Source organism: Phycomyces blakesleeanus, assembly GCF_001638985.1.
Source record: "Phycomyces blakesleeanus NRRL 1555(-) unplaced genomic scaffold PHYBLscaffold_13, whole genome shotgun sequence".
NCBI classification, from domain to species: Eukaryota; Fungi; Mucoromycota; class Mucoromycetes; order Mucorales; family Phycomycetaceae; genus Phycomyces; species Phycomyces blakesleeanus.
In genome coordinates this window covers 230,281-251,740 of record NW_017265146.1, presented here as the reverse complement: position 1 = coordinate 251,740, position 21,460 = coordinate 230,281, and the positions used below count along the sequence as shown (strand labels likewise).

The 21,460-nt window shown below is 36.3% G+C and overlaps 9 protein-coding genes across 9 annotated transcripts; 4 read left to right on the top strand and 5 right to left on the bottom strand.

Annotated features, from left to right (window-relative positions):
- Window positions 1–264: 264 nt before the first annotated feature.
- On the top strand, window positions 265–4,600 carry PHYBLDRAFT_96101 (hypothetical protein; the record flags this gene model as incomplete). The annotated part of the gene is made up of 8 exons (XM_018443951.1): window positions 265–800; window positions 882–1,644; window positions 1,702–1,850; window positions 1,925–2,000; window positions 2,083–2,920; window positions 3,009–3,837; window positions 3,911–3,993; window positions 4,077–4,600. Coding segments are annotated over 8 exons (3,798 nt in total), but the record flags the coding sequence as incomplete, so codon positions are not given.
- A 396-nt stretch (window positions 4,601–4,996) lies between these two features.
- PHYBLDRAFT_65646 (hypothetical protein) lies at window positions 4,997–5,473 on the bottom strand (the record flags this gene model as incomplete). Its single annotated transcript, XM_018441502.1, has 1 exon — window positions 4,997–5,473. One exon carries the CDS (start codon window positions 5,471–5,473, stop codon window positions 4,997–4,999), a length of 477 nt encoding a protein of 158 aa, XP_018290347.1.
- A 3,072-nt stretch (window positions 5,474–8,545) lies between these two features.
- Window positions 8,546–10,780, bottom strand: PHYBLDRAFT_181790 (hypothetical protein; the record flags this gene model as incomplete). The annotated part of the gene is made up of 10 exons (XM_018438520.1): window positions 8,546–8,917; window positions 8,996–9,128; window positions 9,244–9,489; window positions 9,568–9,629; window positions 9,692–9,835; window positions 9,928–10,000; window positions 10,079–10,173; window positions 10,237–10,330; window positions 10,428–10,582; window positions 10,676–10,780. 10 exons carry the CDS (start codon window positions 10,778–10,780, stop codon window positions 8,717–8,719), a joined length of 1,308 nt encoding a protein of 435 aa, XP_018290346.1. The 3' UTR covers window positions 8,546–8,716.
- Window positions 10,781–11,120: 340 nt separating this feature from the next.
- On the bottom strand, window positions 11,121–12,780 carry PHYBLDRAFT_187344 (hypothetical protein). The gene is made up of 5 exons (XM_018439369.1): window positions 12,544–12,780; window positions 12,028–12,471; window positions 11,742–11,889; window positions 11,519–11,645; window positions 11,121–11,420 (listed from the first exon to the last, which is right to left on the bottom strand). Exons 1-5 carry the CDS (start codon window positions 12,757–12,759, stop codon window positions 11,324–11,326), a joined length of 1,032 nt encoding a protein of 343 aa, XP_018290345.1. The 5' UTR covers window positions 12,760–12,780; the 3' UTR covers window positions 11,121–11,323.
- Window positions 12,781–12,965: 185 nt separating this feature from the next.
- PHYBLDRAFT_187343 (hypothetical protein) lies at window positions 12,966–15,233 on the bottom strand. Its single transcript, XM_018439368.1, has 6 exons — window positions 14,865–15,233; window positions 14,114–14,835; window positions 13,758–13,972; window positions 13,574–13,619; window positions 13,351–13,471; window positions 12,966–13,261 (listed from the first exon to the last, which is right to left on the bottom strand). Exons 1-6 carry the CDS (start codon window positions 15,127–15,129, stop codon window positions 13,140–13,142), a joined length of 1,491 nt encoding a protein of 496 aa, XP_018290344.1. The 5' UTR covers window positions 15,130–15,233; the 3' UTR covers window positions 12,966–13,139.
- Window positions 15,234–15,831: 598 nt separating this feature from the next.
- On the bottom strand, window positions 15,832–16,893 carry PHYBLDRAFT_169442 (hypothetical protein; the record flags this gene model as incomplete). The annotated part of the gene is made up of 4 exons (XM_018436073.1): window positions 15,832–16,200; window positions 16,334–16,472; window positions 16,595–16,634; window positions 16,764–16,893. 4 exons carry the CDS (start codon window positions 16,891–16,893, stop codon window positions 15,832–15,834), a joined length of 678 nt encoding a protein of 225 aa, XP_018290343.1.
- A 915-nt stretch (window positions 16,894–17,808) lies between these two features.
- PHYBLDRAFT_65652 (hypothetical protein) lies at window positions 17,809–18,921 on the top strand (the record flags this gene model as incomplete). Its single annotated transcript, XM_018441503.1, has 4 exons — window positions 17,809–17,896; window positions 18,056–18,122; window positions 18,185–18,242; window positions 18,766–18,921. The coding sequence occupies 4 exons, from the start codon at window positions 17,809–17,811 to the stop codon at window positions 18,919–18,921; spliced, it is 369 nt and encodes a 122-aa protein (XP_018290342.1).
- A 588-nt stretch (window positions 18,922–19,509) lies between these two features.
- PHYBLDRAFT_146504 (hypothetical protein) lies at window positions 19,510–19,866 on the top strand (the record flags this gene model as incomplete). Its single annotated transcript, XM_018431662.1, has 1 exon — window positions 19,510–19,866. One exon carries the CDS (start codon window positions 19,510–19,512, stop codon window positions 19,864–19,866), a length of 357 nt encoding a protein of 118 aa, XP_018290341.1.
- Window positions 19,867–19,888: 22 nt separating this feature from the next.
- On the top strand, window positions 19,889–21,380 carry PHYBLDRAFT_146503 (hypothetical protein; the record flags this gene model as incomplete). The annotated part of the gene is made up of 3 exons (XM_018431661.1): window positions 19,889–20,836; window positions 20,903–20,942; window positions 21,067–21,380. 3 exons carry the CDS (start codon window positions 19,889–19,891, stop codon window positions 21,378–21,380), a joined length of 1,302 nt encoding a protein of 433 aa, XP_018290340.1.
- Window positions 21,381–21,460: the final 80 nt, after the last annotated feature.

The window sequence follows — 21,460 nt, the reverse complement described above, 5'->3', positions numbered from 1 at the left end:
TCCTTTCAAATACAACGCACTTTCTTTTCGCTTTCTTTATGCTACAACCCTTTCTGTGGATTTCATTGATTTTAAAATAGAGCAGGTAATATCCTAGGCTACAAACAGAAAGGGTGACTCAAAAGAACAGAGATTGTGTGTATAAATATGTAATATCGATAGATGAATAGGCTCAAGCGAATCTTCGCTCATCCAAAGAAGCACAACAATGATGACGGCCAGCTACGACGAACAGAGTCGACATCATCGTACATGCAACAGCGGCGGAAGATATATGTCAATATGCCTCTGCCAGCAAACGAATACGATGATAAGGGCAAACTTATCAAAGGAAACTATGTTTCAAACCGGATTCAAACTGCCAAATATACACCCTTGACTTTTGTCCCCAAGAACTTGTTTGAACAGTTTCGCAACGTCGCCAACCTTTATTTCTTGTTTATTGTCGTACTACAATGTATTCCCCTCTTTGGCGTCACCGAGCCTGCCGTGTCAGCACTTCCTCTCATTGCAATTCTAGTCATTACCGGAATCAAAGACGCGGTCGAGGATTGGAAGCGCAATCAAAGTGACGACAAAGTTAATAAGTCCAAAGTCTTCACCCTTCACCATTGGACAAATACGAATATACCTAGAGTCGAAAAAGGACCCTGGCACTGGCTTCACATTATCCTGGGCTTCTTTTCATCTCTTGCAGGCATAGAAAACAATTTTGCACATACATATCGATCTATCAAAGACAGACCTGTTGTATTACCTCGGCTCGATAGCGATTATCGCACTTTGTCTCATCGTACTGCGTCAAAGGCAACTACCACAGCTGGTACACTAGCCTCTGGACAAAATTTACCTTCCGGAAGCAACCAGACATCTGGGACAAGCGTAACAGCGACTGGGAATAAATTGCTTGGCACAGTAAAGCAAAAGTCTGGAACTCTTCGTTCTGAGCTTACTAATATCTTTACTCCTTCTGAGCGTCATATGCCCTACAGACCGGGTTCAATTCCACATTCGGTATTGTACCGAAAGCCAACAAACCAAACGAGTCAGACAGACCGGCGACCTTCAACAATTCACCCGGGTGGAGAACCATGTGCAGACCGGATGGCAGGTGAGCCGGAAGCACCCAATTGCAAGGTTTGTTGGCAAATGGTCCAGTGGCAAGACCTTAATGTGGGCGACTATGTAATGATCCGTAATGACGACAATATTCCTGCCGACATTGCTATACTGTCTACGTCAGAAGTGGACAATTTGTGCTATGTTGAAACACAGAATCTTGATGGTGAAACCAACCTCAAGGTACGCCAAGGTTTGCAGGCCACAAGTGGATTAAGGAACGTCCATGACTGTGAGAGAGCTAGATTTTATATCGAGACAGAACCTCCACATGCCAACATATATCAGTTTAATGGTGTTGTACGTTGGAATATCGAACAGCCAGATGATAATCAATCTACAGTATCCCATCAAAAGACTGAAGCAGTTACCTATAATAATTTACTCCTCAGAGGATGTGTTTTGCGCAACACACGCTGGGCAATTGGAATTGTTGTCTACACGGGAGTTGAGACCAAGATAATGTTAAATTCTGGAAAGACCCCGTCAAAAAGAAGTAAAATAGCCAAAGCGACAAATCCTCATGTAGGTAATGTAAGATTATAAAGATTTTGAAAGCTTATCTGTATTAAAAAAAAATAGGTTATTGCTAATTTCGTTATCCTGGCCATTATCAGTATCGTAAGCTCTATAATGGCTAGTGTACAATTCAACGACACAGGATCATCTAGATTCTTTGATTTTAATATTGAAGGAAGCAATCCTACCTACGCTGGATTCCTCACATTCTGGTATGAAAAATAAATATACACAAAGAGACATATGAATCAAGCTACTAACAAGTGTAATTTTTATATATGTAAAGGGTAACTTTGATTCTATACCAAAATATTGTCCCAATTTCACTTTACGTCTCGGTTGAAATTGTCAAGACATTCGCTGTAAGTCTTAATATGCATATGCGTGTGTATATTGATCGGCCAATAATTGACTCTAGACATTGACTTTCCCTTGGTGTGACAGGCTTACTTTATCTTCTCGGATATTGACATGTACTACGAAGAAACAGATACTCCTTGTGTTCCTAGATCGTGGAATATATCTGACGATCTCGGCCAAATTGAATACATCTTCTCAGACAAAACCGGCACTCTAACACAAAATGTAATGGAATTTCGAAAATGTACAATCAATGGGGTATCATACGGAATGGGTGAAACTGAGGCCATGCGTGGAGCCCGTAAACGTGAGGCTGGTGTTAGTGAAGATAATCACGAGGAAACTGGTCCTGAGCAAGAAAATAACGAACTTGATCAAGCCCGCAAGACAATGTATGAAAAACAGGCCAGCATGTTTACCAACAAATACATTGGACCCAACCCGACCTTTGTGGACCCAAATTTGTTTGACGATATTGCCAAAGATGATCTACAGTCTACAGCACTTATTCATTTCTTCTTGACGCTTGGACTTTGTCACACTGTTATGGCAGAAAAAACCGAAGATGACAATATAGAGTACAAAGCTCAGTCTCCTGATGAGGCTGCTCTTGTAGGCACTGCTCGCGATCTAGGATTCGTATTTTTGGGACGAGAATCTAATATCCTTAGCATTGATGTTATGGGTGAACTCCAAACATTCGAATTGCTAAATGTATTGGAATTCAATTCGACTCGTAAACGAATGAGTGTAATTTTACGACCGACGGACAGTGACAAGATTGTACTACTGTGCAAAGGTGCAGATTCGGTTATCATCGAACGCTTATGCACAGACTTTGGTGATCAGAACGACCTTAAAGAAAGTCAAGAAAATGTCAAAGAAGCTACTTTACAGCACTTGGAAGAATTTGCAAATGAAGGTGTGTATTTGCCACACCTAATGATAATGATGGTTATACAAGTTGGTTCACTGATACTAAAGGTTATTTTTCCGTTTGTATATACTAGGTCTAAGAACACTATGCTTGTCATATAGATTCATCTCAACAGAAGAATATAAGCCCTGGAATCGCCGTTTTCAAGAAGCAAGCTCCAGTATTAACAATCGCGAAGAAAGGATGGAAGAAGCAAGTGAAGAGATTGAGTGTAATATGCTGCTTATGGGAGGTACTGCAATTGAAGACCGTCTTCAGGAAGGTGTACCCGACACAATTGCAGAGCTAGCCAAGTCTGGGATAAAGCTCTGGGTTCTTACTGGTGACAAAACAGAGACAGCGATCAATATTGGGTTCGCTTGTAACTTGGTAACAAATGATATGGACCTTATAATTCTCAAGGCCACTAATCGAGAAGACACCAAAAAACAACTCGAAGACGCACTTGTTTCTACTGACAAGGATTCGGACGTCAAACGAGCACTTGTGATTGATGGCATAACTCTAAAGTATGCGCTTGAACCCGAAGCAAAAGAATCTATGCTTGATCTCGGGATGCGTTGTGCAAGTGTACTCTGCTGTCGTGTCAGTCCTAAGCAAAAAGCTGAAGTAGTTATGCTGGTTAAAAAAGGATTAAAAGTGATGACATTAGCTATTGGTGACGGTGCCAACGATGTGTCGATGATCCAGGCCGCTAATATAGGGGTTGGTATCAGTGGCGTTGAAGGTAGACAGGCAGTTATGGCTTCAGATTATGCTATTGCCCAGTTCAGATATCTTCAGAAATTATTGTTGGTTCATGGTCGATGGTCCTATTTACGCACGGCAGAGATGATTATGGGATTCTTTTTCAAGAATATTGTGTGGACATTTGTGCTGTTTTGGTACCAAATATTCTGTCAGTAAGTATACAGTGAATCTAAGATAGAATATATCTATCGAGACCTAATTTATATTACGTCTTTTTTTATATAGATTTAATGGTACTATATTATTTGATTACGCCTTAGTTACCCTCTACAACCTTATATTTACATCGCTTCCAATCATTTTCTTGGGTAAGTTTAGTCGCTGGCCAATAATGTATAGCTGATTCCATACATATTTACTTATTGTTTTCTATTTTATTGAATGTTCTTAGGTATATGGGATCAAGATTTATCTGCCAAGATCTCGTTAGCTTACCCTGAGCTTTATCGAATGGGCCTACGAAACGACAAGTTTAAGGTGTGGCGATTTTGGCTGACAATTTTTGATTCAATATTTCAATCTGCCGTTTGTTTCTTCTTTCCGTACATGCTTTTGTTGGGTGGTTCGATTGATCCAACAGGCCGAGATCACAATGGAGTTTATGAGCTTGGAACCATCATTTCTAGCATTGCTGTGATTGTTGCCAACCTTTTTGTGGCATTTTCACTATACAGCTACACCTGGATTCAATTAGTCGGGATAGCAGGCTCAATTTGTGTGTATTATGTATTTGTAGCCATCTACGCTTTGTTCAACACTTTTATTTTTGCCGGGCAGTCCAATGTTTTTGGTACGGGATTATATTGGCTCTCTCTGATTCTTACGGTTGTTGCATGTTTTTTACCGCGAGTGTCAGCCAAGCATTATCTACATCAGTATCATCCATACGATAATGATATTGTCCGTGAAGATGTGCTGGTTCTCAAGAAAGGGCGTCTCCAAGATATATCCGAGAAAGATCCCAATTCACCATGCCAATGAAAGCAGAGGATGATCAAGGGAATTTTAGACTAAGCCATATTATCATATTATTTTTCTCTCTTTTAAAGGAGTGCCTTAGTGAAAGTGGGTATTATACTGTAAAACTCTACTTCTATTCTACTGAAACCAATTAGGTTTTATTTGTAAAAACAACGGATTAAAATCTCTTACATGTACATAATAAAGAAATAGATTTCTTTTTAGATATTAAATATATATATATATACCAAATTGGTTTATTTTATTTTATTTTATTTTTTAAAAAAAAAGAGATTTTTATTGTAGCTTTTACAAAGACATGAAAGTGTGTTATGATACCAAACACCTCCGTCACTTCTTTATACCATATTTCTGTAGAACATCGACATAACTAAACTGTCTCAATAAACCATCATATATTTTCTCGGGTGTGTCATATTTGTTTTTTAGAGCGTAGGCATCGTACCATAATAGCGCCTTGCCTTCCAGATGGGCTGGTATGATGTGTAGTGCATCCTCTTTACTAAAGTTATTAAAATGTATGTAGAGCTTCATACGCCGGATCCATGACTCGACTGAACAGCCGTATGAAGAGAATACTAGAGGTTCTAGAGAGAGCCGATTGTTTACACGGATTGCATCTTCTCTTTTGTTAATCAGGAAGTTTTGTCTAGCCTCTCCTGGGAAGATACAATGTTTCAAGCTCTTGGTGTTCTTGGTTTCTTCTCCAACCGATTGATAATCTTTTATTTCGACCGATTCTTGTATAGCTGTCAAAGAGTTTTTGGTAGAAATAACGCCGTTTAGCATCGATAAATCTTTGTTCATGTTTTCCTCCTTTTATTCGATGCGCCTTCTATGCCAACTGCTTTTTTATTGAATTTGAATTTGTTTGATTTTGAGAAAAGAAAAAGTGAATTTTTTTTAAAAAAAAAAAAAAAAGAACTAGGGAAAAAAATAGAAAAATAATGAACAGTCCAAAAGACTATTTTTTTTTCTATCTGCCCTTATATTGATAGACAGGATTAATCATACGCCTACTTCATCCCTGTGATTATTGTTTCTTTTAAATAGGCTGATTTGTTTAAATTGGCCTGTCTGTGGGTTTACTCCAGTTAACTGTTTTGTGTAGATAACAACGGTAATTATATCTTTTATATCAATGCTAAGAAAAAAAACGTACATTTGGCATAAAAAGTCCTTACAAACCCAAACACCGAGTCTTTGAAACGGATATTTATCATTTGACTTTACATAAGATTATGCCCTTTTTTTTTCTTAGGGGGTTTCTTATTATAAATGCGTGTATTTGATAATTGCGTTTGATAAAAATAGAACTTGCGTCTTTGAAAGAAACAAAAGTTAAATCCGATATATATATGTATGTTAATAATCGATAAGAAAATATTATATCTTGGCTGATATTCAAACATGTATAATAAGAATATCTACAATACATTATTGATACCATTGCTACTTGCATTACATGCTTATGCTATATATCGTCAATATAATCGTCAAAAAATTAGGCTGTAAACAAATCAATAAAGGTCTTTGAAGCATTTGTTCTTTAGTATTATGGAGTAATCTAAAAAAAAGTCCTTAGATTATCGAAACACATCTATAAAAAAATTGAAATTAGAAATAAAATTAAAAAGGTTATGGTTGGTAAACTAACTATTTTATTATTCGTTTTTCTTTACATATCTTAAGAGCATAAAAGTCTAGAAATATACAACTTTGTGATCGTATATGCATGCTTGGTTAAAAATAATTTATCGAAGCCTTCATTAAGAATTGAAATCCAAGACTTATAGTGGTTTTACTAATCTGTTGTAAAATGCCCAACTCTCCGAGTAATGGACTTGACCATCCTTGGCGGAATATATTGTTTAAAGCACTATAATCTAACAAAATTATTCACATATTACCCTTAATTAGTTTATCTACTTTTTTTATATAACGGTCGTTCCTGATTACAATTCAATACAATTGCGTATTGATGTCTTTCTTTAAAGGAACTTGAGCTATCTAGGGAAAATGCTTATATTGGATCAGAAGTAATAAAATCAGTCAAGCCACATGGACTACGAAAACTTAACCTAAACAAACCCTCTGCCGTTCCTGATACATTTAAATCAGCAATCTTAGAGCATCTGCAGCAGTAGCATTCAATGCCATTCACCAGCGTACGAGGGAATTGAAAGAAAAATTATTTTTCATAGTAATTTATTCGATTCCGAATGGATATATTTGTCAATTCCCTAGACAATTACATGGTCAAAAACACCGTGTAATTGTCGAGAGAATTGACGAAATTTCTAAAAAAAAAAGGGCTCTAGTTACAAAAAAGGATTTACTAAACAAAAATACTGTATAAAGCTCATTCTCTATAGCCAAAATGAAACAAATAATTAACAAAAAAATAAAAATGGGCAGAGTATTTTAGTAAAGAATTAAGAAACAGATGCCGAATAACAATCGGGATCTTGTATAACATGGTTCAATTTCCTCAATGCAATTCCCTCGACAATTCTCTCGTACGCTGGTGAATGTCATAAATCCATCTAGGAAATTTTATATCAATAAAGGATTCCGTGAGCACCTATCGCATATATATATATATAGTGAGGGGCAAAAAGAATCGCCTTTTTTTAAAAATGCCGAAAACAGCAAACGTAATAGTCTCTCTCCTTTTCTCTTAAATTAACATTTTATGAAATGAAGAATCAAACCGAATGCACAAAAAAGATTACTAATGTTTCCACCAATGGACATAAAAACACTGATAATACAACTTGTGCAATCATTGTCCATGAGAGTGTTAAGAATGACACTAGTCAGGTTGACATTGTCAAAAAAGTAGGCGTAAGCAAAGACGTGGTGAAGCGTGTTCTTCAGCGCTACAAAAAAACTGGCTCGCATATGGCTGCACCACGACCTGGTAGACCTTTAAAGTTAAATGAGAGAGAGACAAAAAAGGAATCAAGCTTCAGATCAGTCGTGATCCAACACAGCGAATGAGTACCATTGCTAAAACCTTGTCCACACCAGTTTCTGTAAAGACTTTGAGAAAGTTTCTTCGCAAGGCTGGAATATACTCTCAAAAGATGATTCCGAAACCAAAGATTTTGGAAATCAATCGTAAAAAGAGATTGCAATGGTCTAAGGAACATCTGTACTGGAAAACGACAGATTGGAATTCAGTTATCTGGTCTGATGAGTCAAAGATCCAGCTCCACGGAAGTGATAGGCGCCGGTGCATTCGCAGGCCAAACGGCAAGGGCTTTAAGCCCAACTTCGTCTCACCAACTGTGAAGTCTGGAGGTGGCTCCATTATGGTCCGGGGGTGCTTCTTTGGAAAGACTGTCGGAGTTGTAAATGTCGTGCCTGGAAATATCGATTCCAAAAAGTATGTTGCAACCTTGGAAAGAGTCTACCTCCCTTCTTTAAAGGCATTCAAAGAGAAAGATAGCTGGAGAAGATTTCGACTACAAGAGGATAACGCTAGCTGCCATGTGGGTGCGCTGACAAGGGAATGGAAGAAAAAAAACAAGGTAAAACTTTTGGGCAGCTGGCCACCTCAAGGTCCAGACTTGAATCCAATTGAGCATCTCTGGGCATATCTCAAGCGTAGAGTACGTATGAACAGATATAACCTGTATAGCGTTTACCATTTGAGACATGTCGTAATTAGGGAATGGAAGTTAATCCCCCAGAAGTATTTGCAAAGTTTGGTCCGGAGCATGAAGAGAAGATGGCAAGCTGTAATAGATGCAAATGGTCATAATACCAAGTACTAAAATAAAGACTCTTCTCTAATATAATAAAAATAAGTGCTTTCAACTTTAATCTGAAGTAGTTTGGGAGCTGTAAGTGCTGTATTTGCTTCTTTTCTTTAAGCATGAAAAATAGATATATTTTGGAGAACAATCGGGATCTTAAAAAAAGGCGATTCTTTTTGCCCCTCACTGTATATAACTTCTCATTTGGTTTACAAGGTTCTGTATAAACATTTTATATATATAAGAAAAAGGTTTAATAAGTCATTATATTTACGGTACTGGACTTTTAATAACCATCCCCCATTCCAGAAACCATTTCTTGGACTTCTTCGGTGGGACCTGACGGAACGTTACTAAGGTGATTTTCTGCCTTTTGGTCATCATATTTTTCGGTATAAACACGGATGGCACTGATAGGTGGAAATGGAGCTGTTTTACTGAGAACAAGCAATCTTTTCTGGTGGTAGAGATAGCCACGGATGTACCTCTATATTTGTTTAAAGCAAATTATTATTTTGGTACATTTGATTATTATTATTATTATTATTATTAGTATTAGTATTACCTGGCTTACGAGAGAAACGAGAATAGATTCAGTGTCTTGCATATCTAACGTTGGATCTTGGGTTGATTTGGAAAGGGCCAAATGACAGTGATCAAAAGTCATTACATTTCTTTCGGCCACCACAATCTGAGATCTGGTCAGGAAGGTAAACAGAATAATACGAAATGTAAGAGTGCTTCATTAGACTAGGAGAAAGAAAAGCAATAGGCTATGGGTTTCTATTTGATCAAAATCAATAATAAACTTACAATCTCCTGAGTAAGCATGTCCATACCAATACTGTTCCTCGTTCTCGTAGCATTACGTATGTAAATGTTTTGTAAAAGAACCCAAAATGAACGTCGAGATGGTTGAGATATTCATACAAGTTTCCACTCTTTAATGTTTGTATTAAACCAGCAAAGGGTATGACAAGTTGATATTTTGTCAATAGTTGCATAGATGGAAATTTTCCCAGAATAATGCGACAAGGGATAAGAAATTTAAGGATCAATCTAAAGAGAGAAAAACATAGATCCATTATATGGTTTTTTTTTGATAATTAAATGTAGCATTGAACTGTGTAAGACTACCTCTTGTTATTCCATTGCTGGAATGTGCATTTATCGAATGCAAATGACAAACACTCATCTGCCTAAAATAAATGATGAATAAAGAAGATAATATACAATAAAGCAATTGATTTGAATAACATACTTTTCGAAGTAGATTAGAATATAGATAGTAGCGCCCAAGATAATATCGATATGTGACTTGTTGGGCTATAGGATATATATCAATATTGACATTTCCTGTTCTTATATTGGATATCAATGTCTGGCATAATCGAATTGAGTCAAGCTGTAAAAAGAAGGATGGTCAGTAATCTTTAATATATATATATGTATTATTTTATATCATTTCATTTCATTTCTTTAATATCTAAAACTTGCTTTGAAATAGGCTTTGAAGGCGAGGTTAGTGATATGGAATATTCCCTGTCGCTTGGATTCTTCCATTGGTGCTCTTTGTAAATAATTAGACATTTTATTAGTCTTGTTACTATGAAAAAAAATTGGTTATTATAATATTCTATAGACTTACCTGTCAGCCAACATGATGTTGAATATTTTGGACAGCAATCTGGCAGCGCTGTTTGTCTTTCTTGCCTTGCCTTTCAGATTCTCATGATTATCTGCCTTTTTTAAAAAAAATACGAGATGTATTTAATTGGATATTATTTATTCTTTATATACACTTACAAGGAATGCTAGTGAAACAAGTTCACTTGATAATCTTCTTACAAGTGATACTTGATAGAATGTATCTGCTCCATTGAAGACAGGTACAAGAGTGCTTGTTTTTTTTTGGTTTTTAGGAGTGTAAGCTTAAACTAAGCCAAAGCCATGAATGATGCCAAGATTTATATAAAAAATAGTATTTTATAAATTACCTGTAAAAGTTGGCATAATGATCATACACGTCAATTATAGATGGGTCCTTTAGATTTCTGAGGACTACAAGATAGGCACACACAAATTCGGATAGAGCTGACGATTGGTCTTCCAATACTCGATTAACGATCGACTCACAGCGAACTGTGTCTATCTATGGTCATTCACATGCATAAGCTAATCCGTTTTGTCATCTCGCTTGTAAACGATGTCTTGCATTATAGAGATCTTTTTGAAGAGCGATTACGCCTGGATTATACTCTTCTAGTTGAAATAGGTCGGAGAATAAGCCTGCATTGTGGGTTGTGGCGGCCAGGCGAACTTGTTCTGAGAAAGTCTCGACAGTTGACATATGAACAAACAAGAGAATATACTATAAAGCCAACGTTCTTTCTTTCTTAAGAAAAGCCAGTTTAGGATGTTAGATATCACCAGTATGGTAAAACCTTAAAAAAAGGAGTCACATATGAAAGATGCAGTTGAGGATTTCATGAAATATATGAATAAAAATGATGTCTACTGTGTTTGGTCTGTATTATTCTTTTCTTATAGCCTAAATATGTATAGAATTGTACTCGTCGATCCAATAGTATTTTCTTTATTGAAAGAAGTGTATTAAATGTTTCATGAATTTCTAATAGGCAAAACAGGCAACAAAAGTCTTGCTTGCTATATATATATATACTGGTTGATTGATTGATTTATTGATTTATTTATTTATTTTTTAAAAAAAATGCTTATTTATGGTTGCTGCTGTTTTTACTTATTATATTATATTTTATTTTATTATTTTCTCTTACAAATGAAACACACCTTGGATCTGGTATTGTTTAATAATCCAGTTAAAACGAAAGAAAAAAAAAGAAAGAGAAAGAGAAAATGCGAGCTCTTCTTCTTAGTAACGACGCGCAGGGTAACGAGCATAGTTTGGTGCGGCATTTGATGCAGGGCCAGTGGGGATCATTTGGTCAGAATACAATTTTCCCGAAGATCTTATATCACAGCAACAACATATTATACATTAGTATTTATCGTATAATAAAGCAAATACTACATTATCACTAAAATAAAATAAGAATAGTCTACTTACGGGGCAGAGGTGTATCCAGAACGAGTAGGTGCAATAGTTGACCGGACAGTCTGGGCAGCAAATGTAGACTGAACAGGAGCGGGTGTTCCAGCTTGTTTGTTTCTCAAGATAACACGCAACACACGCCCTAAAAAAATTACACATAGAAACCTTGCTTAATACTACTGAACCAATATCCTCCCGTATCATTCGAAGGAAAAGAAAAGTAGTCTTTTTTTTTTACCATCTGCTACTTCGTTGTCCATCTGTGCAATGCAGTCTAGTGCCGCAGTCTTTGTTGAATATTCCACCTCGGCTTCTCCAAAAGAGCGACCCATACGATCGGTCAGGACCTCACAGCGAAGAACTGGGCCAAACTGCAAACAAGCAGTCTAAAATAGATACACAAGTACATTAAGTAATCGTCAAATTTAGCGAAAATATAACCAATATAACCAATATTCCATTATATGTATACAATAGTCCCAAACAAGTGATATGTATATATATAAAAATAAAATTTTACTTACTCTCACGTCCTCAGTATTGGCCTCAGGGTCAAGGTTACTGATTAATACTATGGAAGGACCAGACTCGCCTCGGATTGACATACCCGAGGATGGGGTGTTGGCATGCGACAAACCTCTGATGGAAAAGTTTCTATCCTCAGATCTTGGCTGGTACAAAGGCCTTCGCTCCACAACAGGTGGTGGTGATGGAGGTGCTCGCTGACGAATATCGACATCTGGCTCACGTTGCTGTTGCTGTTGCTGTTGCTGTTGCTTTTGCTGCTGCTGTTGGCGTCCTTGAGAAGGCTGTTTACCTAACCGACCTTGGAAACGGCCTGGTGTACGTGTGGGCGAACCAGAGATAGGTATGGTAGCAACGGATTTGGTGATGACGATAGCAGAAGGGTCAATCTTGGGTGCTGTCGTGGTAAAGGATTTCGATGTGAAGAGTGGCTTGCTAGGTGTCTATTTAGAGTGAATCTTAATCACTAGAAATCTACGTGTTTTTTTGTTTTGTTTTTTGTAGGTAATTCTTACCACTTTTGCGGGTGCACGTTGGGTGGGCTTAAATATGCTCTTCTTGGTGTTGATCGGGACCTTGGTTCGCACACCAGCACGTCTAGCAGTCTGAGGGGTACCTTGTTGAGGATGTTTGTTTGTTTTGGGGGTGTTTTTCTTATAGTCTCCTCTCCCTCCCTTTTTGTGCTTGATAATATCGTCAAGAGACGAATCTAGATCCATCATCGAGGCCATGGTGTCAATGATGAAAGAAAATACTATCCTCCTTTTTAGCTAGTTGACTGTTTGGATTTTTGGTCACGTGAGACTAGCGGTCAACGATTGTAGGGCAGACAGCTTCGAGTGAATGGACAAATGAATATGTACAGAAATCTGTGCGTATTTATAATGTATTATATTCTTTCTGTATATACATACTATATATGATAACAATACATATAAACCAATGGTTCTCTTTAAAGAATTTATTCTAAATAAATATATATATATATATACATAAAGTAGTAATAAAGTATATGATGGGATATTTTTTTAAGAAAAAAAATAAATAAAAAAAAACGCAAATAAAATATAACAAAAACTAAAGATTAATAAAAGAAAGATATTAAGGACATTTAGGGAGCGATCCAATGCTTTACAATAGAACTATTGCCTAAGCTTGGATGTAATACAACATATTTGAAAAAGTACTCAAGGTCACGTCTTCGATGCTCCACAAATACTGGAGTGAAATTTCCTGTTTGGTTGGAATACGCCTTTCAGTTAGTTATTTACGAATAAACCCCCCACCAATTGAATAATCAATTAATTAATCAATAGACTTACCAACAACCTTTTTTGGAGGTAATTTTGGTATGTTCTTCTTCATTTTTGGGTATTTTTTGATAAGTTCTTCTCTAAGATCAACAAAATCAGAGTACCGTTTTCGCACAATGATGGATGCTCCCTATAGGTGTATACAAATATATACAAACATAAAAGTGTGGAATTCTATTTTGTGAGTAAAGAATGAAACGCGGAGAATAAGCCAAGAAAGTATTATGTTTACCTTGTTGCTCAGAACGGTACAGCTGTAGCAAATGTAGCTTCCATAACTATCAATTTTTTTATGTATTAGATCACAAGTTTAAACCAACTTTAAATATATATATGCTTCTTTTATTTTTATTGTTGTTTTTTCTTAACAGCTGATGATGTTAATATATAACTGGATAAATGAACAATTAACTCACCCGATACCTATCCGGAGAGGATGGTTGACGATTGCATCAGAAGCAAAGATTTCATTGTCTTTACTATCACTATTTTCATCATTTTTGTAAAAGTTTATACGAGCAGGAGCACCTGGCAACGGAGTAGATCTTGAGGAGTTCTTTGATTTGAGCAGAGGAATCAGCAGTTTAGATCGTCGCTCGGTATCGACCTTTAATTCAGGAAATTCTTCAATCTAAATAAATGAAATAAATAATAGAGAAAAAAAGCCAACCAATATACTTAATACTTCTGTATTATGTGCATACAAATTCCATCTGCCAGATAACCTCTTTCTGGCTGCTCTGGTTACTCAAAATATAAATTGAAGATTTACCGTCAGGGACCGTCTGCCAAATGATCTCTCGGTGCTTTCAGAGGCCGTAGGAAAAACCGGCGGTTGAATGTTGTAATTTTCTTGGCGGGCAGGCGAATCTATAAATCTCGGCGGAAGAGAATACATACTCACACTGCTATTGGATTTTGGGATTTTGGGAAGTGAAATGGCAGAAGAATATTGCTGATAGTCGTTGTCAAATTGCTTGGATTCTAGTGGACTCGAGCCATAATTATTAATCTCTTGGTCCATGTCCTCCAGAACCGGCTCGGAAACTCGATTTAGAAATGGGTATCCGACGAATTGCTTCTCTGGAGATGAAATTGTGAACCTTGGTGCTGGAACAAGAGCCTCTTGACTATTTTTGGGGGTATCTTGTGTGTAAGAGTCTTCGTCATTGTAATCGTCATCCTCGTCTTCGTCTTCGTCCTCTTCGGATATACTGCTGTTCAACAAGCATGTATTTTGACTCGATGAGGATGTCGACCGGAGTGAGCTGGATAGTTGTCCTGGTAACTTTAGCGGTGCAGACTGGGTTACCATTGGAACTGCCTTTACATAACATGTTTGTTCTTCAATAACAGTATCTTTGGTGGGCTGACCATGTGGTTGTTTCAGATGTTTGGTAAGACCAGGCGTGGAGCTTGCTGTCGTGGCCATATCTGCGATTGAATTGGTAAAGATTGGGGACAGGTTTGTTACTGACTTTTTTTTCGTTTTATCTTTATTTTTCTTTGTATTAATGTCTCACCCATTGCACTTTGTAATCTCTTCTGAACTTCTTCCATAGTAAATGAGTATCGACCTAGCCAAGCTGAATCCACCTCCTCCTGACCAACCTCGTCTAATTCGTCTTGTAGATTGACTAGGAGTTTGATTCCTTCGTGTAAATCTCGGCTACATTGACGAATGGACTCATCGACAGCATATTTTCCGTGTGATTGCAATGTCTCCCATTGGGTTTGGCACACTTCAAGGAGTGCACCAATATCTTTTTGTTGGTCAAGTACGTTCATGAGGATATGGTAAGAATAATAATGACGGTAATGAGAGTAATAAAGCAAAAAAAAAAACAAAGAGTAGATATATATATATATGTATGTGTGTGTGTATATATTTATAGCAAAAAGAAAGACAAGAGAGAGAGAAAAAGAAAAAGATAATAAAATAAAATAAAATTATAGGAAAGGAAAGGACAGTGGACTTTAAGGCGACATTGTCAATGTGAGCATTGGATGTGTTACGGCTTTTGGGTATTCTCTCTCCGCTTGAGGAAGCGAAAGACAAACAACGTGACAAGCAGCAGAAACAGGGTGGTCATGGCTGTGGCGGGGATCTTATTAACACGTTTGGATAGGTTTGGTTGGTTTATAAATACGGGTGGTTTAGCAGCCAATCTGTTTTGTCCTCGCAAAGAAGTATCGTATGAGTGTGTGCTACGCGTATATTTTATATTAGCATCTTTAGACAGCTAGTTTTGTTATCAACCGGATCGGCAACCAATTTTTCCTAAAGACTACATATCATACGTTCATTATAAGCACAGTGTAGGGCATCTAGACAGGCGCGCGCCCACCCCCTTCCTTCCCTCCCCTTTGTTTATATATTAAAAATAAAAGTTGGTGTATAGTTTGCAACACATAGGATTGAAAGTAATTAAGCACAAAGTCAATTCATATAAATACATTATATATATATATATACATATACATATATTACTATTTTCCATTTAACCATTTGTTCACCATTGTAACCAATAATTGCTCATAATCAAACCACAGATGGTCGGCACCCTTCACAACCTCGGCCTTCACGTGGCCACCAATCTGGTTCTCTAACCATCTTTCATAGGATTTACTAGACGTGAATTGGTCTCTGTCACCATAGATTATAAGAACACCTCCTTCTGCATCTTCCTGGTTTCGATAGTGGTCTAGCAGTTTTGTAATCTGTGATCGGAAAAAGGAAGCTTTGAATAGTGCAAGTGCCCATGTAACTGACAGAGGATAGCTTATCAACAAATAGAAACACGGAAGGGAACAAGGGGCTTCTATAGAAGAAGCAATCATACTACCATACGAATATCCCTATAGATATCCATATACATAAATATATTTATACCTTTTTAGTTTCAATAAATAAATAAATATAAGAAAAAAGACTATCAAAATATATGTATATAATATAGCATTCAATATTTGATATTCAATATATCCTTACACATATCATCAATCTTGATGGTTTTGGATATTTGCTTGCATAATCAGGGCTGTGAAGGACATGGTCGATCACCGCCTGATAATCGCCTCGTTCAGCCATTCCAGTCCAACTGGTTCTTCCTTTGGATTCGCCACATCCTCTATTTTATGGTATTAAGATATTTATGTATGTATATACTGTTTTGAATATAAGCAATATATGATATAAGCTACTTGCCTAAAATTAATTCTTATCACAACATAGCCTTGGGATACAAAGTACCGGTGTAGTGAAGATACGACATTGTTATTCATATGGCCTCCTGTACAGTTATAATTTGTTGTTGTTATTGTTATTGTTATTGTTATTGTTATTATTGGTTTGGAATGATAAACTTTAGTAATCTACAACCCAAACAAAGGGCATTCCTAATTGTGTCAATCTTTCTGACCTAATGGACCATAAGGATGAGCAAGGATGGCAGTTGGGGCTTCTGTACAAGGAATTCCATTGTAGCTTTGTTTTGTCTCAATGAGCACCTTGTCATTGGCAGATTCAATAAAAATGGTCTCGGTGGGCATATTCTTTAGGTACCTTTCTCCTCCCGCTTCTCTTTATTCCCTTTAATTATTTTACCCCACAAAAGAAAACAAGAGAGAGAGAAAAATATGTAATTCACATAGCCCTAAATTTAGATATAGTTACTTTTGTATATATATTTCATTTTAAAAATCCAACTAATTTAAATGTATAGCTATTGCTATCGCTATTGCTATTGTTATTCATATTACAAGTATTTTCTTTGTGCTTATTTATTAATCAAAACCTGTGTATTCATCTGGGAGCACGAGAATATTGGCTGTATATTTGAGTTTTTTCTTTATATTATTTTGTTACTTCATTATATATATTATATATATTATTTAAAGTGATTGTGAGACTAATGCAACCGGAGTCATAAGCGAAGAAATAAGGTTTATTCAATCGGATAGTAGAAGAATAAATCAACCAACACTGGTTGCCAGTGATTTTATAATAAAACATGAGTTTTGCAACATCATAAATCATATTTCTTGGACACTATATGATATTATGACATTAGAAGAGCACATACACATAGATCCCTTATACACATTTGCAATCCTTTTTTAAATTTCATTTTATACCACTCGCAACTTCTGCATGCACTGGAAAAATATATCAGTTTTTATTTATTTATTCTTCTTAAAAAGCGAAATTTTACAGCAATATATAATATGCAACTTAGGAGTAGAAAGATGAAAATATTTTATTTTATTTTATTTTATTGCGGTTTTTTCAAAGTCTTGCGTATTGTGGCATATAGGTTACCCGATGAGAGCTTAAATAATAATTAAAGTATATATATATATAAGTAAAAGAATACAGAAAAAGAAAAACCTACAATTTAAGGGGGAATGGCTTCGAGTAAGCCTGGATTAGAAAAAAAAAATAAGTAATATAGCAGGCAAATATATATGATTAGGAGTAGACAATCAAAACAGTACGTTTGTTTTATTATTATTCACCGGCCAATAATATTGGTTCATTATTTAAGGCTTCCAAGTAAGCATCACATTAAGAACGACGAATAAGGCTTTAAGGTTATATACATACATTAAACAGGTTTGAACAAAAGTAAATTTTCTACCTTTTATTTATTTATTGCTGCTGCTACTTAAACTCATAAACTTTGGTTTATTTTGGACCAACCAATATAACCAGCATGGACAGCTTTGACAGCCTATGGCACCCTTTACGTGAATCCTGATTGTATCAGAGCCTTGGTCAGGTAAGTTTCATAGCATCACAATTTTTTTAAAAAAAAATATTACCTGTGTACTAAAATTTCAGTAAAAACCATGATTCTCTTGAATATATTGTTGGTAATCAGTTTCGAGAAACTGGAAAAGTACAAAGTATATAACTGCAAAGAGATAATTGGAAATAGTAATTATTTAAATCCTTTTGCTTATCCTAAAGCACCTCATCACCTCTCTAAAGGATAGAGCACTCCATCAGCGCCCTTGATATTATTCAAAAGAATTTTTTTTTTTCAAAAAAATTAATATCCCATAAAGCCTTATTGTTTTCAACTTTACATATAAAAACTGTGTATTATAAAAAAAAAGGTGCAATTTAAGTTTATATCAGAAAGTACCAAGGGACACCAGTGACGAAAGGTATGATGTTTAGGAAAAACAAATAAGATGGTGTCTTTAACAATTTTAGTATAGGGAAACGATGAAACTAATTTGAATATAAACTATAACGAAATACAGCAAAGATAAAAGTAATGAGCCAATAATTTGGTTAGAAGAATAGTATGTCAGGCTAATGGTCAGGCTAATTATTTTTAACAATTTTGAGATGTCAAGAAAGAATAACAATTAAAGAATAAAGACAGCTAAAGTCATCAATGGTTGATATCGTAGAATTGGTATTTGACTAGAGTTGTACCGGAACACTTGGTGGTCAAGCGACTTAGAAAAGAAAACAGAGGAAATAGAGTGGATGTGTGGAGAGCCGAGAAACCCACGACATCGCGTATACTAAACAAGCATTCGCAAAGTTTCTGGCTCGAATCATAAAGCAAATAAAAGCCACTTTTTGGGTGATCGCTCAAAGTTCGCAAAAAACATGAAATGATAATAATGATAACAGTATATTAAAGCCTGTCTTAATATTGAGTATCTTAAAGAAATATGTAAGGCTATTTATGAAGAAAAGAAAGGAAAGCAAGTGAAAATGAATATTTATATCAATTTCTTATTGTGTCATCATATCCATAGCTTGTAAGGCTTTCTAACACAAGACAAGTGAATTAATATAGCCAAAGTTCAAACAGACAGCAGAAAATATATGCTTTTTTCTCCTCTTTATAAATTGATGTTAGATGAGGACAATTTCTTTTTTAGTAAGTGAGATAAGGCTTCATTTGTCATTCCATACCCGTTCGAATACGCGCCTTTTTTTTTGCTTTGTATTTTTGCTCAGCCATTGTAATCCTTTGGTGTGTCTTACAAAGCTTTGTGTACACCAGACATTAATTGTTAAATTTCCGTACATAATTTCTATAAATATATATATATATATATCAAAGCTGTATTTGTACAAATAGTAATGATGAAGAAAAATATAATTATCATGCTTCTTTATCTGATTTTTGTTTAGTATTAATGACCGCAACTCAACTCCCGCATGAAGTACTCGCTCATGTCGCAAGTTACCTGTCTGTAAATGAACAAAGTCGCTGTAATACTGTTTGCAAGAAACGGAATACCATTTTCGCCCAGTTACTGTGGAGCCCAATCAATATCAATATCGTAGCCAAAATTCACGTCTTTTATGACTCCTGTGAGGAGAACTATCTACAGTGGGGTCATATTGTAAATTCATTGCGAGTCGCTACAGACGATATCGTTACAGACAAACATCTGGCAAATCTTCAGAAATGCTTCCCAAATATAACCAGCCTCAGTATCTGGAGACTAATCACAAAGGACGCAAATAAAAAGGCCGACTGGAACAACTGAAAAGCGCTCAAAAAAACTAAAGATGTATTTTCTCGAGCCTTCTCATAATGACCTAAAACAATTCCACTTTGATATCCTATCCTGTCTACCGAATCTAACACACTTGACCATCGGTGATTTCGTAAGAAAATCCATGGTTTTCGGCATCCAAGACTTTGAAAGGCGCCATACCATCTTACCCTATCTCAATTCTCTGAGCACCCATGTAAGCTTGGATAAAATACCCCAAAATCTTTCTACCGTCTGTCAAGTAGGCACAGCCCCAAAAATAACATCTTTCAATTGCACGGCGACCGATAACGGTGAAATCTGGATGTTTTACTTTGCAGCAAAATATTCGCAAGTATTCGATATGACTTTATCGGTCTGGAGCGATAATAAGACCTGTATTTCCAAAAAAGACAGTTTGATGGATGGCAAGGTACAAATTTCAAGGGTTTCCGACACTAACTGTCGTAACCAACTAATAAGACCAGACGTCTGTCGTATCATTAGGGTAGACCTCCTTAAATCCTCGTTATGGAAGGTGAAGGCACCAGTCAAGAATATACAGTATACTGCCAAAAAATATATTACTCAACCGACCTTTGAGCAGCGCTTGAACCTGTTGCTCGATATGTCCATGGCCACAGCCGAAACCGTCAAATGCCACTTTGAAGGTAAAGGGGTCTCCCTTGGGTTGAACGATCTAACCACCGTGTTTAGTATCTGCCCCAATCTGGTCTCGATTGATCTAAAGCATTGTGATGTTTATCTGGCAGTCGACACCCTGTTGTATGGCTGTGGATCTTTAAAGAACCTTACTCTACTAACCGGTGGGCTGTATCTTGCTTCAGATCCGATGAAATTTACCAATGAACACAAACTAAAGAGGGTTGATACCAATAGTGGAACGATCAGTGTCGATGCACTCGACTATCTTTCTACTCAATGCCCATTACTGGGTCATCTAGTCTTGAGTACTGTGCAGGTTCGTTGACAGATTGCACAAAGATCCAGAAGCCTCTACACCGACATGTCATCTTTTTACCTAAAGGTTCTATATATTCAAGACCTAACAGTTTGGGAACTCGCTGGTCAGGATGCATAGCTATATTCGGGCATTAACTATATAAAGGTTTCACGGTATATTGGCTCCAAACGACTAAATAACAAAAAACAAAAGTATTTCGGAGTCCAGTTGGTTTTATATATCCCAAGATCACCAAGATGGATGGTATCCAGAGACAAAACAAGTGACCAGTGAACAGAAAGAAGCTATTGAGTATATTGAGACATACTTTAAAGACTTTGAGACCAAGCGCCTTTTAGGTCAAATGCGGATCAGCGGTTCATTGGATGAAACTTCACCATATTGGAAACACAGCCTCTTTAGAGGGTATCTTGAATTGAAGTTTGGAGATGTAAGCAACTACAAAATTATATGGGGTGATGAAGACGATAAAGAATATAAAGACAGGGAAGGTAGTGAAGATTTGAAGAATATGTATGATGCTTTAGATGATTTGCCCTGATCTTGTTTAATGAAATAAAAGATCTTTGTGGTATAAGTGTATCACCTATACAGACACTCGCATACTGACACAACATTTCT